The 13,146-nt window shown below is 37.8% G+C and overlaps 1 protein-coding gene across 2 annotated transcripts in view; it reads left to right on the top strand.

Moving 5' to 3' along the window:
• Positions 1-13,146, top strand: part of LOC134358990 (adhesion G protein-coupled receptor A1) — a 608,347-nt gene that overhangs the window by 62,359 nt on the left and 532,842 nt on the right. For both annotated transcript variants that reach the window (XM_063071754.1, XM_063071753.1), the window contains exon 2: positions 3,288-3,359. In XM_063071754.1, coding sequence (XP_062927824.1) covers positions 3,288-3,359 — 72 coding nt within the window. The remainder of the gene's footprint in view (positions 1-3,287; positions 3,360-13,146) is intronic.

Raw genomic sequence — 13,146 nt, 5'->3', positions numbered from 1 at the left:
TGTTCTTTTTGGCAACATTATTAGCTTTAACTCTATAAATAACTTCTCTAGTTAGCTTTGCCGCTTACTCAATTGAATTTCTGTTCCTCAAAGAAGTACACGCAAAGTATTAACTCTTTGTCGTTAGTGATCTCCCATCCTCTTTTCAATCCAATTTTCAAACTAGCTGAATCAACTCTGCATCCATTGCCCAGTAAATGGCATAATTAATTTTTTTTTAAATTTTACTGCTCCTCTATGTCACTGACATACTCATTTGTACAAGTACTTATTTTGTAATTGAGAACACATCTATAAGAATAGGACACTCTTTAGCTTTAATAAATCATTAGGGACCCCCACCCTCTTCTCATTGTTATCCTCAGGAAGGAGGTACAGAAACCTGAAGGCACATACTCACCGATTCAGGAACAGCTTATTCCCATCTGCTATCTGATTTTTAAATAGACATTGTATCCGTGAAAACTATCTCACCACTTTTTTATTTCTATTTTGTTTCGGACTACTCATTTTAACTTAACTATTTAATAGACATATTTATACTTAATATAATTCACTTCTTTTCTCTATATTTATTTATCATATCTACATTTGTATATCATGAAGGTGATATTAAACCTGATTCTAATTCTGATTCTGATTAATTAGAGTGTAGATGGTCTGAAATAAAAAGAATGAATACAGATAGGATCATATCTTAATTGATCACACTGGTCATCTTAACAGTTTTATTAATGCTATCGATAAATACTGGTGGGTCTTTGATAGTATTTGAAGTGATCAGAAGCATTATGGAATCCCCTATTACTGTGCAAAACCTAATGTTGGATTCTCTTCACCAATCTAATAAGCTTGATGAATATCTTGCATTGAATGAAAGAATCTTATTCTGACCACAGTTTTGTTGATATTAATGGAGAGTAATGAACAATAATAATGAATAGTTTGTAATAGTGAAGTTTTATTTTTCTTCATAATCAGTCCTTTGGGATATCGGAAAGTTTCTTTCTTGCTGGTATTAATATAAGACTCTCATGTTAGGTAAAACAAAAGGTGAAAGAATGAGCTGACGACAAAGGCTACGATGGATGGATAGATAGTACTACTCAGACAATGTGCATGACCTTGGGGGATGTTAGAGAGGCAGTTTCCAACAAGAAGGCTTTGTGTGCAGGAGTCCAAGAGGTCATGAAGAGTCAAACTTAACGACAACTGAACAACATTAATGGAGTGTAACAAACAACTATGATAAAAAGTTTGTAATGGTGAAGTTTTTTTCTTCGTAAGCAGTCCTTTGCAATATCAAATAGCTTATTTCCACTCTGGTTTTGTAGGTGACTAACAAGGCTAATACGCACTCTACACAATGCTGCGATCAGAAGGGTGACAGAAAATTCTGACTGTGTCTAATGGGAAACAATATAGATCTTGTTAACTGTTGAATACATTTCAATCTGCTTTCGATGTAAATTGTTTTCATTCATGGTGTGTGAGTGTAATTGACAAGACAATTCATTTATTTCATCTAATAGTTTTTGAGAAAGTAATGAACAGTTACTTCCTGTTGCTGCAGCCTGTACAGTTTCAGTATTCACACTGAGCTGTCTGCTTGTCAGTTCCAGGAATGTGATCCAGTGTTGCTGAAGAAACATTGCTATATTTCTGATTTTCAATGCTGGATGTGATGTTATTTTCATACAGTAAACACAGCTATGATTCTGGATATTAGAGGTTATGGGTTTTGAGAGTGCTATAGAAGCAGCTTTGGAAAGTTGTAACTCATAGCATACAGCACAATCATGCTGCAACAATGGTGGAGGAAATGCATGCATAAAGCTTTGCAACCACTTAAGCTAAGACACTGTCAAGAATGGGTGGCAGAGTGGAGAAATGTGTCACTATTGGGCAAAGTGTAGCACCTGCTTAACCCCTCCCCTCCACCCGATCAGGGTCATGTGAAGCAATGGAAGAAAGTAATGGATTGATGGATGCTGCATATCGTAAGTCCTGGTTATGTGACCACTGATGCGGGCAGGCAATCTCTGATGGGTATTGATAATGGCTGGGGTCACCCGTCATGTAAAGACAATGCCCAGAAGTAGGCAATGGCAAACCACTTATGTAGAAAAATTTGCCAAGAACAATCATGGTCATGGAAAGACCATGATCGTCTACACCATACGACACGACCCATAATGATGATGATGACAACAAATAGTATAATCACCAGTTGCTTTGTTTTGATGCTTCTTTCAAAATATAATTATTTCTATAAAAACATTGCCCTGAAAATTCTTCGGGACAGCAAAACGCTCATGCTCACTATTCGCTTACCTATCAATCTCATAATTACATTATACAGGTTTCCTTGTGTGAAATTCCTTGCTGAAGCTGTCCTGTTCCTCACAGGCCAAGCTTTGCATGAGTAGCTAGGTCATTTGGGCTAGATGCCACTCAAAACTTAGCCTGCAGATCATAACAGAATGTTTCAAGGTGCATAGTTCAGCCAACTAAGCTATACATCCTACTTTAGGCAGCTGTCAAATCAGTCTCTGGCATGTGGAGTTATTTAATAATTATTTTAAATAATCACTCTATTAAAATAATCTAAAATTACTAAAATTAAATAATCATAATATTGTCAAGAACTCTTGAAAGGATGTTGGTATTCAGAGGTGATAGGGTGGAATATGTATCTCCATTAATTCATTAAGTGGAAATAATCTCATACCTTCATCCCTTGCAGCTGTTCCTCTCCATTGAAGTGAATGGAGATATTTTTTAAAACCAATGCAACCTAGTACAGGCTCAACTGGCAACTGTTGGGTGTTGGCACTTTTCCATTGATTCCCTGAGGAATACATTAAGAGTGTATGGCTGTAAAAAAACATTGTAAATCATCTGTTTGGAAATTTGGTACTCTATTCTTGCATGCATGTACAGACATTCTGAGAAACCTGATGCTTGCCTGATGTCAGCATTTCTCTAGAAAATCTAAGCCAGGGTCTTCCCCCCCCACCCCAAATCTGGTCAAGCAACAAACTCTTATTACAGAGTTCATTCTAGTGTTTCTAATATGTAACCATGTGAGCTTTTACTTGCTATTAGGTCCACTAGGACATTGAAGGAGAATTAGATTGATTTTAGGTCTCTAAATCTGTTGTATTTCAATGAAAGTTCAACTTAAACCTTTTGTCTTGACACAAAATAAAACAAAATTTATTGCACTGGCTCATTTATCATTCTGAAAAGATATGTTAACTACATTTTTCTTTAACCTTATGCAGGATCCTGAGTAATAACAAGATCTCGCTGTTAAAGAATGGCTCTTTCTTTGGCTTGCGTTCTCTAGAGAAATTGTGAGTAACTGATCATTGTACCTTATTTTTAACATGTGCTTTTTTTGAGAATGTTTAATGATTGCTAGGCTATCAAAATTAAGGGGTTTCACAATGTTAATTTTCTTTGTTTTTGAGTGAGTAAGACTGGCAACTAGCCAATGAATAGAATGGGAGTTGATTGGTGAGTAGAGTCTTCGAGAAAAATATGCAGGAAATAGCTTCTAATTTTAAGTAAAATAAACCAGTTCATGAAGTGAGTGGCTGTCACGCATTCTACTGAGTGAAATTCTATTGGTATTTTAACTGTTTGTGGACTAATGTTTGTTCACAATGCCAATACTATCATATACTCTTGTACCTCTAATATACCGCTGCATAGAAATTGGATTGTATATTTTCACTGCTTTATGAAATACATGAATTATTTCCATAGGAAAAAAACAAATGGAAAGAAACATTGGGAGTTATTTCAAGTTGCATAAAGTCTACTATTTACTTTTCAAGACCACTGCTTTTCACTTCCTGACCTATGGAGAAGCTGTGAAAACAAGTTCTTCACGTTATATGGATAGCATTGTGGGGGGGGGGGGTGATGAGAGAAATGAATTTCCCACATGATGCTGTATGGGGCAACAAACGTCTTGTGCATGGGCCTCTGCTGCATAAGCATTGTGAATGACTAAAATAGGTATTCTGATGCACACTGCATTAAAGGTTAAACTGAGTGAACTAAAAGAATGGGGGGCATGGACGGGAAGTTGTTGTATAGTACTGAAAAGGTGGCATTGGTCAAGTTCAAACAGGCACTCAGAACTTGGGTGGTGGAGGCAGGGTTCGGTTAGAGCTATGAGGCTATGATTTGGTGAGTTTGTAACATGGTAAATGGATATAAGCATTGGCCTATCACTTGGAATTCAGAGATGATGGGGCGTGTGAGTGGTGATGATGCAGGAAAATCACTAGCTAGCCAGGCATGGATCTGGCAAGGGTTATAACCTGGGTGGTGAAAACCGAGGGAAAACTGGACAAGAACATTTGTTGAAAGGAATCTGACCTTAGTCAACTGGCATCACGGACACTATCTTTCTTGCTAGTGGTCATACTGTTGAATGTTCAAACAACAGAAGTGTTTCCTTTTGTAGAATATTTCCAGTTCATAACCTGGAGCTCACAGGACTACATGATTACAATATGTTGTGAACTGTACCTGTGGAAGTCCACAACTCTGGATGATACTAGACCTATTTACAGTACTGTGCAGAAGTCTTAGGCACATAACTAGGGTGCCTAAGATTTTTGCACAATACTGTAGTAATTTTATGTATTGTATTGTACTGCTGCCTCAAAAAAAAAACAAATTTCATGATACATGTGAGTGATGATAAACCTGTTTCTGATCTGGATCTCTGTTGTGGACTGAGTGGGAAGGGGGCAGAGAGAGGGGTATCATGATTTGGGAAAAGATGAAGAGAGAAGGGAGGGAGCGGGAAGCACTAGAGAGACATTCTGTAATGATCAATAAACCAACTGTTTGGAATCAAATGACCTCGCCTGGTGTTTTCTCAGGGCTGGGTGTGTCTGCACCTGTGCCAACCCTCCCCCCGCCCCTGGCACTCCATCTCTGCCACCTGTCCCACATCCTCCTGCGGCACTCTACCCTTGCCATTCCAAACATCCTTTGCTCCCACCAGATTTACAAACTCTCTCTCTGCTCCATGTTGACAAATACAGTACTAAACATAACTCTCAGGCACCTTAGCTATATATATGTGCCTACGCCTTTTGCACAGTACTGTACAATTACTTGCCAAACCTCATTAGGAAGATTTTGAAGTTTGAATTAACCATGCAAATTATTAAAGTTAATCTCCAATGGAGTTTGGAATGATGCCGGTGTACAAGAGTTGAGATCTTCACAATTGCAGAAAATGCATTGTTCTGTTATTGAACCCCAGTTTATGTTGCAGCGCATGGCAGAACAAAGCAACTGGTTCCCTAACAAGTAAAGCAATATGCCATGTGGCTCCTTAGCAAGATAACAAATTGATGTAAAGGTGTAGCAGCACACTACAACGTCTAATCAAATATGTTCCTAATAGAGTTGCGGAAATGCTTAAAGAATTGTACTTCTCTTGTATGATATCTTGTTTGTGGTAACATAAGAACATAAGAAATAGGAGCAGGAGTAGGTCATCCGGCCTATCGAGTCTGCCCTACCATTCAATAAGATCATGGCTGATCTGTCCTTAAACTCCGCTCCATCTACCTGCCTTTTCCCCATAACCCTTAATTCCCTTACTATGTAAAAACCTATCTGTTTCTTAAATATATTTCGTGAGGAAGCCACAACTGCTTCCTTGGGAAGAGAATTCCACAGATTCACCACTCTCTGGGAAAAACAGTTTCTCCTCATCTCCAGAATCAGGAAACCAAGTAGCAAGTTCACTAACTGACCCTAAAGGATAATCATTAGACCTCGAAGGGCAGCTGAAGTTCCCCAACCATATCGCAGCCACCACCCTGCGACCAGGCATTGTCCTAGTGTCTGAGTCTACTAAGCAAGTGGTGCTGCTGGAGCTGACAGTCCCATGGGAAGATCTCTTGGAAGAGGCCTTTGAAAGGAAGCTCTCCAAGTACGCAGGACTGGTCAGCAACTGTCAGCGGGCTGGATGGAGAGCGAGGTGTCTCCCAGTGGAGGTTGGTTGTAGGGGATTCGTAGCCCGTTCTTTAGTTAGAGCCTTCAGCAATTTGGGCATCGAGGGAGAGAGGAAGAGGAGAGCCATCCGCAGTACCACTGATGCGGCAGAGAGGGCCTCAAGATGGCTGTGGCTCAAAAGAGGGGAGCCATGGAGTCGTAAGTAGCTAGCCATCTGGACACAAGCTGGGGTCTGATCAGCCCCAGCTGGGTCACCTGGAGGAGGTTGTATGATGTTGAAAGACCCAAAACACCCGATGATTCCAGGAACATCACAGAAGATGTGTCCAGAAGCATCAATAGATGTATGTACACAGCATATTTTAATGAACAAGCTGTTTGATTCAGGCAGCAGTCAGGAATTCCTGATTGTTAACGTATGGCAGATACCATTAGAATATAGAGATGCTGGATATGGCAGCTTCTACCAATACAACAGAGGATGTACTTGCCATTTGCCACATTCAAGTGCTACAGTTGGCTTCCAAATTGATCACCTTTATTACATATTTTAGCAAAATAGGAAAAAGTGAAAATGGCAAAGAAAGACCAAAGCTCCTCCTACAACATTTCACAAAAACAAAGGAGCTGGTTGTGGACTACAGTTGGCCCTCCTTATCCGTGGGTTCCATGTGCGCGGATTCAACCAACTGCAGATCGGGAAAACCCAGAAGTTCTCTCTCCAGCACTCATCGTTTGAGTGTTTTTTCTTGTCATTATTCCCTAAACAATACAGTATAACAACCATTTTACATAGCATTTATGTTGTATTACGTATTATAAGTAATCTAGAGATGATTTAAAGTATACGGGAGGATGTGTGTGGTTATGCAAATACAGGTTGACCTTCACTAATCCGACTTCCTCTAATCCGGTTCCTTCGATAATCCGGCTCTGATTATGCTTCATGTGATCCTTCTGTAATTCGGCATTTTCACTAATCCGGTACTCCTCAGGTCCCAATGGTGCCGGATTAGTGAAGGTAAACCTGTACTATGTCATATAATGGACGAGCATCTGCGTTTTTTGGTATCCGCAGGGGGTCCCGGAACCGATCCCCCACGGATAAAGAGGGCTGTCTGTACAGGAGGAATGGAGACAGGCTAGCCCCTATTGACATCAATGGATCTGGGGTTCAGAGGGTGAACAGCCTTAAGTTCCTCGGCATAAACATCTCAGAGGGATCTCACATGGTCTGTGCATACTGGTTGTGTGGTGGAAAAAGCACAACATTGCCTCTTTCACCTCAGACATTTGAAGAAGTTTGGTGTGGGCCCCCAAATCCTAAGAACATTCTATAGGGGCACAATTGAGAGCATCCTGACTGCATGCATCATTGCCTGGTATGGGAACTGTACTTTCCTCAATCGCGGGACTCTGCAGAGAGTGGTGCGGACAGCCCAGCACATCTGTAGAAGTGAACTTCCCATTATTCAGGACGTACAAAGACAGGTGTATAAAAAGGGCCCGAGTGACCACAATCACAAACTGAATGATGTTAGTAATAAAGTCAATTCAATTCAATTCATTTAGTAAAGTTAAAATGGATTTGAATGTGGTTATATAAAGCGTAGGCCTTCGGACACTAATTTGAGTGATTGGAAAATCACTCGAAGGAGGCATTGGTCTAATTTTAGATGATAATTTTAAGTGAAATGAAACTAGTTCTACAAATAGTATGTGTTAAATCCTTACCTAAATAGTAAGCTATATGTTACTGACTTACAGATATAAATTTTATTGGTTATTGTTATTGAAGGAAAAAATTAGTACTTTAAATACTGCCACTAATTTTTAAAATCATGAATGCAAAACTTGGATCAACATTGTGTAGGCACTATAATTGCTGTTGGGTTAATAACATGAACCACAGCTTGCATGCACGCATCTACGCACACACATGTAATACCTTTTCATTCCAAACATTAACTGCTAACGTTACCAGAGCATTCTAAACCATATTCAGGCTGGTTAACCCTTGCTCTCGGCCTGTGCGATGGAAGCGTCATTCTTCAATAGTTAACTTTGTAAATCAAAAAGAATAATAGATTCTAATAGTAATAGATGCTTGTCATAACCATTCTATGAAGAACATCAAAGTAAATGTTTTCCTGTAAAAAAAAATCTGACTGGTAAATACAAGCTAAAGAAAGGAGACAAATCGTAATGATCCATTCAGTTTGCTACAGAAACTGGAGTTTATGTTTTAGTTATTTTTTATAGATTAATTGCTTACAGGTTTAAAGAGATGCAAGTGTCTAATTAGAAAGGAAAGATGTAGTTTGTGGCAGTTTTTTAAATCAAAGAACCTCCATTGTCTCTCATTGTATTTTTACAATGGAGGTTTATTAGGGTATGAGTCTTATTTTTGAACCTTTTATGTGTGAAGAACATTTTTTATTGCAACATGTTAAGACAACTATTGTATTCTAATCCAATTATAATATACAATATTTCCTTTTTAATATAATCTTCCCATTTATAATATAGAAAATGGATAAATATCACATTTAGTTTATGGATCTTTGATCATAAGTACAAAACTACAAAGTACAAAAATCATTGATAAAAGCATAAACAGTAGAGATGTTATTGAAGTGAGAAGTGTACTCACACTTTCAATGTATCTCAGGGTAGGAAGCAGAGAACCAACATTGATGCAAAGGTTACAATGAATTGTAATAAGTTTGCATGATTTTTTGTATTCCAACATCTTGGAATACTTGTAAAACTTTGGCTATATTCAATTTAATGGATGGTGAGGGTTTTATTATAGTGTAAAAGGAATCTGTTTTTCACCTTTATAATAATAATGGTAGACCATTAAATTCTGTTGACTGCTGCATTTGTCACAATTAACTGAAAGCAATCTCAGCAAATTTGGGTTGTCACATTGTCTAGAGTTCTGTGCTGTTTTCAAAGAACAATAAACTTGATTGTGCCAGCAAACTATTATTTTTCACTAAGGTTTTATTATATATACTGTATGCATCCTGAAATGTAAGTTTTCTCCAGAGATCAGCTGAAGGATTTTAAATTTATGCTCAGGCAATTGTTTACTCAAGTGGATTATGCTATGTATCCTGCCGTGGGATTTCAGTGATTTAGACCATGTCAGGAGGGCAAGAAATTGTTGGATAAACTTGGAAGTTTTCCAGCTAGACTCATAAATGTGTAAAACCTCATCCCAATACAAATAATAGAACACAGTTCTGTTTAAAAATGTAAAGACATTACACAGCAAAAGTCTAAAATGTAAGAGCAAGTCAAAGGTTTCTTTCAATAGATTTCTTTAAATTACTAATTTCTAGTTATGTTTGTGCAATTATTTAGAAGTTTACATTGCATGCTTAATCCTTGACAAATTTTGATTTAGTCCACTGGAGGCATCCTGTGTAATTCTTATTTTGAAATAGATCTTTTATACATTTGTTACTAGCTCATTATAACTGAATTTTTAAAAATAACAATATTAATTTTGGCCCAAAAATATGAGGGTTGGTGGATCAAGTGGCCAAAGTAAATTGATCCTAATGTGAGGTGAGTGCTAGAAGCTCAGGAAGGGCATTGGGTGGGAGGGAGGCATGGGAGGTAGGGATGGGACAGTTAGTCGATTGGTATTTGGAGAGAATAAAGTAGGTTAGAATAGGAATAGTATAAATAAAATAGGTGATTGATAGGTTCCGTGGGCTGAAGTGTCTGTTCCTGTGCTATACCACTGTAGAATTCTGTCGCTGTAGTTGAGTTCATTGTGAATTAGATTTAAAACCAAATGAGTTATTAGATTGCAGATCTGTTCAAAAATTTCACAGGCCTAGTGAATCGCACAGATCCTCCCTCCTGATTTTAGCTAGTAACACAAAGTTCAAACAGTTGCAACTTCAGAATGGGATTTCCAGTGGTCCACTTCCTCCTTCCCAATGATTGGAGGTGCTGGATGCAGGTTGCAGATCTTGGGCAGTGGGACAAGCTACAACTCCCCAGCCAAGAAGTACTTTTTTTTCTCTTTGGAAGTTGGATTATAATCGAAATGGAGGCATCCTTCACTACAATGTAGAATGGAGGACATTGACAGGATGCCACAACCATTAAAACTTAACAGTGAAAAAGCACATTATACTACATCTGGTTAGTTTGAATGTTTATGGTTCATCATGATCAACCAGTTTTTCAGCATAATTATTCAGTTTACATCCACTCAACATCCATATATGCAAAGTTTGTACATTGTATATATTCAGTGTCTCCTGTATTTTATTATATACAGACTGTATTTTCAGCCTCCTTATTTTAAATGAAAAGCAATTATCCTTCTGAGTGTGATATGCTTATCTTTTTTATACCTTTAGGATCTTGGTCAGTTCTGCAATGATTATAGTGATTCTCCTCAAGTTTATACATCCTTTGTATCAGCAGGCTTCACTGAAAACTCAACAGTCTAATCCCAGCAATCAATTTAGCTGTACTCTCTCTAATTCCAACATGTCTGTCTTATAGGATGTTAAATATAAAGTACATCAATACCTGCAGCCTGACAGATGGAGATGCAGTTTCAGTGATTGTGAGTTAACTGCAGAATGCAGATGGCTTTATGTTCCATGACTGCTAAGCAATTAGAGAAGCTACAATGTAATTTAGGATCAAAGTCAGTGTTACAAAGCAAGACACAACTTATGCTTTGATTGTTGGTTCAATCAAAGCTGAAGGCTGAAGAGTAATTCTGTTCTCAAATTGGCCTTGATCTTCAAAGGAAAGACATCATGACAATCTAAGGACAACTTTAGAATTTCATTTCTGAATTTGCTTCTGTAGTCAAACATGGTTGATCAAAATGGACAAAGTTGCATGATGACCTTCTGTTTTGAAAATAAAATTGCATATAAATAAGTGTGGTCAAATAAATTGGTTTGATGATGTGTCCTCACAGCCATTTGAAGTAATGTATAGTAAAATAACACAACTCAAGGTTAAGCGCTAGTTGTGAAATAAAATCTCCATTCACTGTGGAGGATAGGGACGTGGGATTCCATTCAAAAAGAATTAGTGTTCATGAATGCAAGCTATTCATTTATAGTCTGGGTATAAACATCTTTGAAAGAGTAATCAAGCCCAAAATATAATACATATTGTGGTAACAGTGGAAGTCAAAATTGTCTTCAAATTAAATTTACCCCTGTATTTAAACTGGTGCCAGAATAATGACTCTGACGTAAACATAAATAATAAACCCTCCTGAAGAAGGGTCTCAGCCTAAAACGTCGACTGTGTACTCTTTTCCATAGATGCTGCCTGGCCTGCTGGGTTCCTCCAACATTTTGTGTGAACTACTGGTATAAACATAATTACATTTCCTAAACCAAGGTTTTACTACCTATTAACTTTAAATTAAATCTTAAACCCTACGCTGGCTTCATTTGAGAATAGTTTAGTTTTTACCTTTGGCAAATACTGCTATTTTCTGTTATTCAGTGTTCTCTTATGTCCTGACATTTCATGTCCTACCATTTCATGTCCTTCGGTGAAATTTTCCCACTCCTTCATAAGCATAATTCCCTATTTATACCAAAGTTGATAAAAGGTTATTAACTTGGAATTAAATATTTTATGAGAAGCGGTTTGACAGGCTAGAAGAATGAAAGGTAATGATATATATTAGATATACATAAAAGGGACTGGACAGATGGAAAGGATGTTTTGGTCTGTGAGAGATTCTAAAAGGGAGATGACATGCCTATCAAAAAGGGGCATCCATTTAGGACAGAAATACAGAGGATATTTTCCTCTCAGAAGGGCTTCGCACTAACTACCTCAAAAGATGGGTTAAATATTTTTAATATAGAGCTAGGTTGATTCTTGATAAATAAAGTAAATTGGTAGTTGGGAATGCAGAGTTGACATTACTATCAGATCAGATGTTACAAACCTCTCCTACTGCTATTATATACATTCATAATGTATGTGTATATCTACATGTTAATCTGCTTTCTTCCTCTACAGTTGCTGCCAATATTGTGAGTATTACCAGATCCTCAATATTTTGCTTCTGTAAATGTTTAAAAAAAACTTAGATCTTTTGAGTCTCAAATATATACTGTATAGTAAACAATCTTACAGGTTACTTTTAAAGACTAAAATGCTGCAGAAAACTACAGAACAATAACTCATTTTGAGGCTATGCTCAAACTTTTCATGTCAGTAAGTGTAACAGCTTGAGACTACAAACTACACACAGACATTTTTCTTTGGCGTTGCAGGATTCTTGGCATGCCTAAAGATCTTTAAAAATATTAAAAATAAAACTGAATAATTTCAGTGCTTGGATGTCTAAAAACTCAATTATTTTAGTATCCCATTCCTCACCTACTCCAATATGCATGGTGTTTTCGGACCATAGACAGAAATAGCTAACAAGGTATCAATATCATTTCAGTAACTTTGTTGCTGATATTCAGCCTTCTGGGAAATAACTGAAGAATTTAAAAACTAAAGGTGTAGCCATGGGCACCCGTATGTGTCCTAGCTATGCCTGCCTTTTTGTTGGCTTTGTGGAACAATCTATGTTCCGAACCTATTCTGGTATCTAGTATAGTCATAGTCATACTTTATTGATCCCAGGGCGAAATTGGTTTTTGTTACAGTTGCACCATAAATAATAAATAGTAATAGGACCATAAATAGTTAAATAGTAATATGTAAATTATGCCAGTAAATTATGAAATAAGTTCAGGACCAGCCTATCGGCACAGGGTGTCTGACCCTCCAAAGGAGGAGTTGTAAAGTTTGATGGCCACAGGCAGGAATGGCTTCCTATGATGCTCTGTGCTGCATCTCGGTGGAATGAGTCTCTGGCTGAATGTACTCCTGTGCCCACCCAGTACATTATGTAGTGGATGGGAGACATTGACCAAGATGGCATGCAACTTAGACAGCATCCTCTTTTCAGACACTACCATGAGAGAGTCCAGTTCCATCCCAACAACATCACTGGCCTTACGAATAAGTTTGTTGATTCTGTTAGTGTCTGCTACCCTCAGCCTGCTGCCCCAGCACACAACAGCAAACATGATAGCACTGGCCACCACAGACTCGTAGAACATCCTCAGCATCGTC

Source organism: Mobula hypostoma, chromosome 19 (assembly GCF_963921235.1).
Source record: "Mobula hypostoma chromosome 19, sMobHyp1.1, whole genome shotgun sequence".
In the NCBI taxonomy this organism is placed as follows: domain Eukaryota; kingdom Metazoa; phylum Chordata; class Chondrichthyes; order Myliobatiformes; family Myliobatidae; genus Mobula; species Mobula hypostoma.
This window is presented reverse-complemented; position numbering and strand designations above follow the sequence as displayed.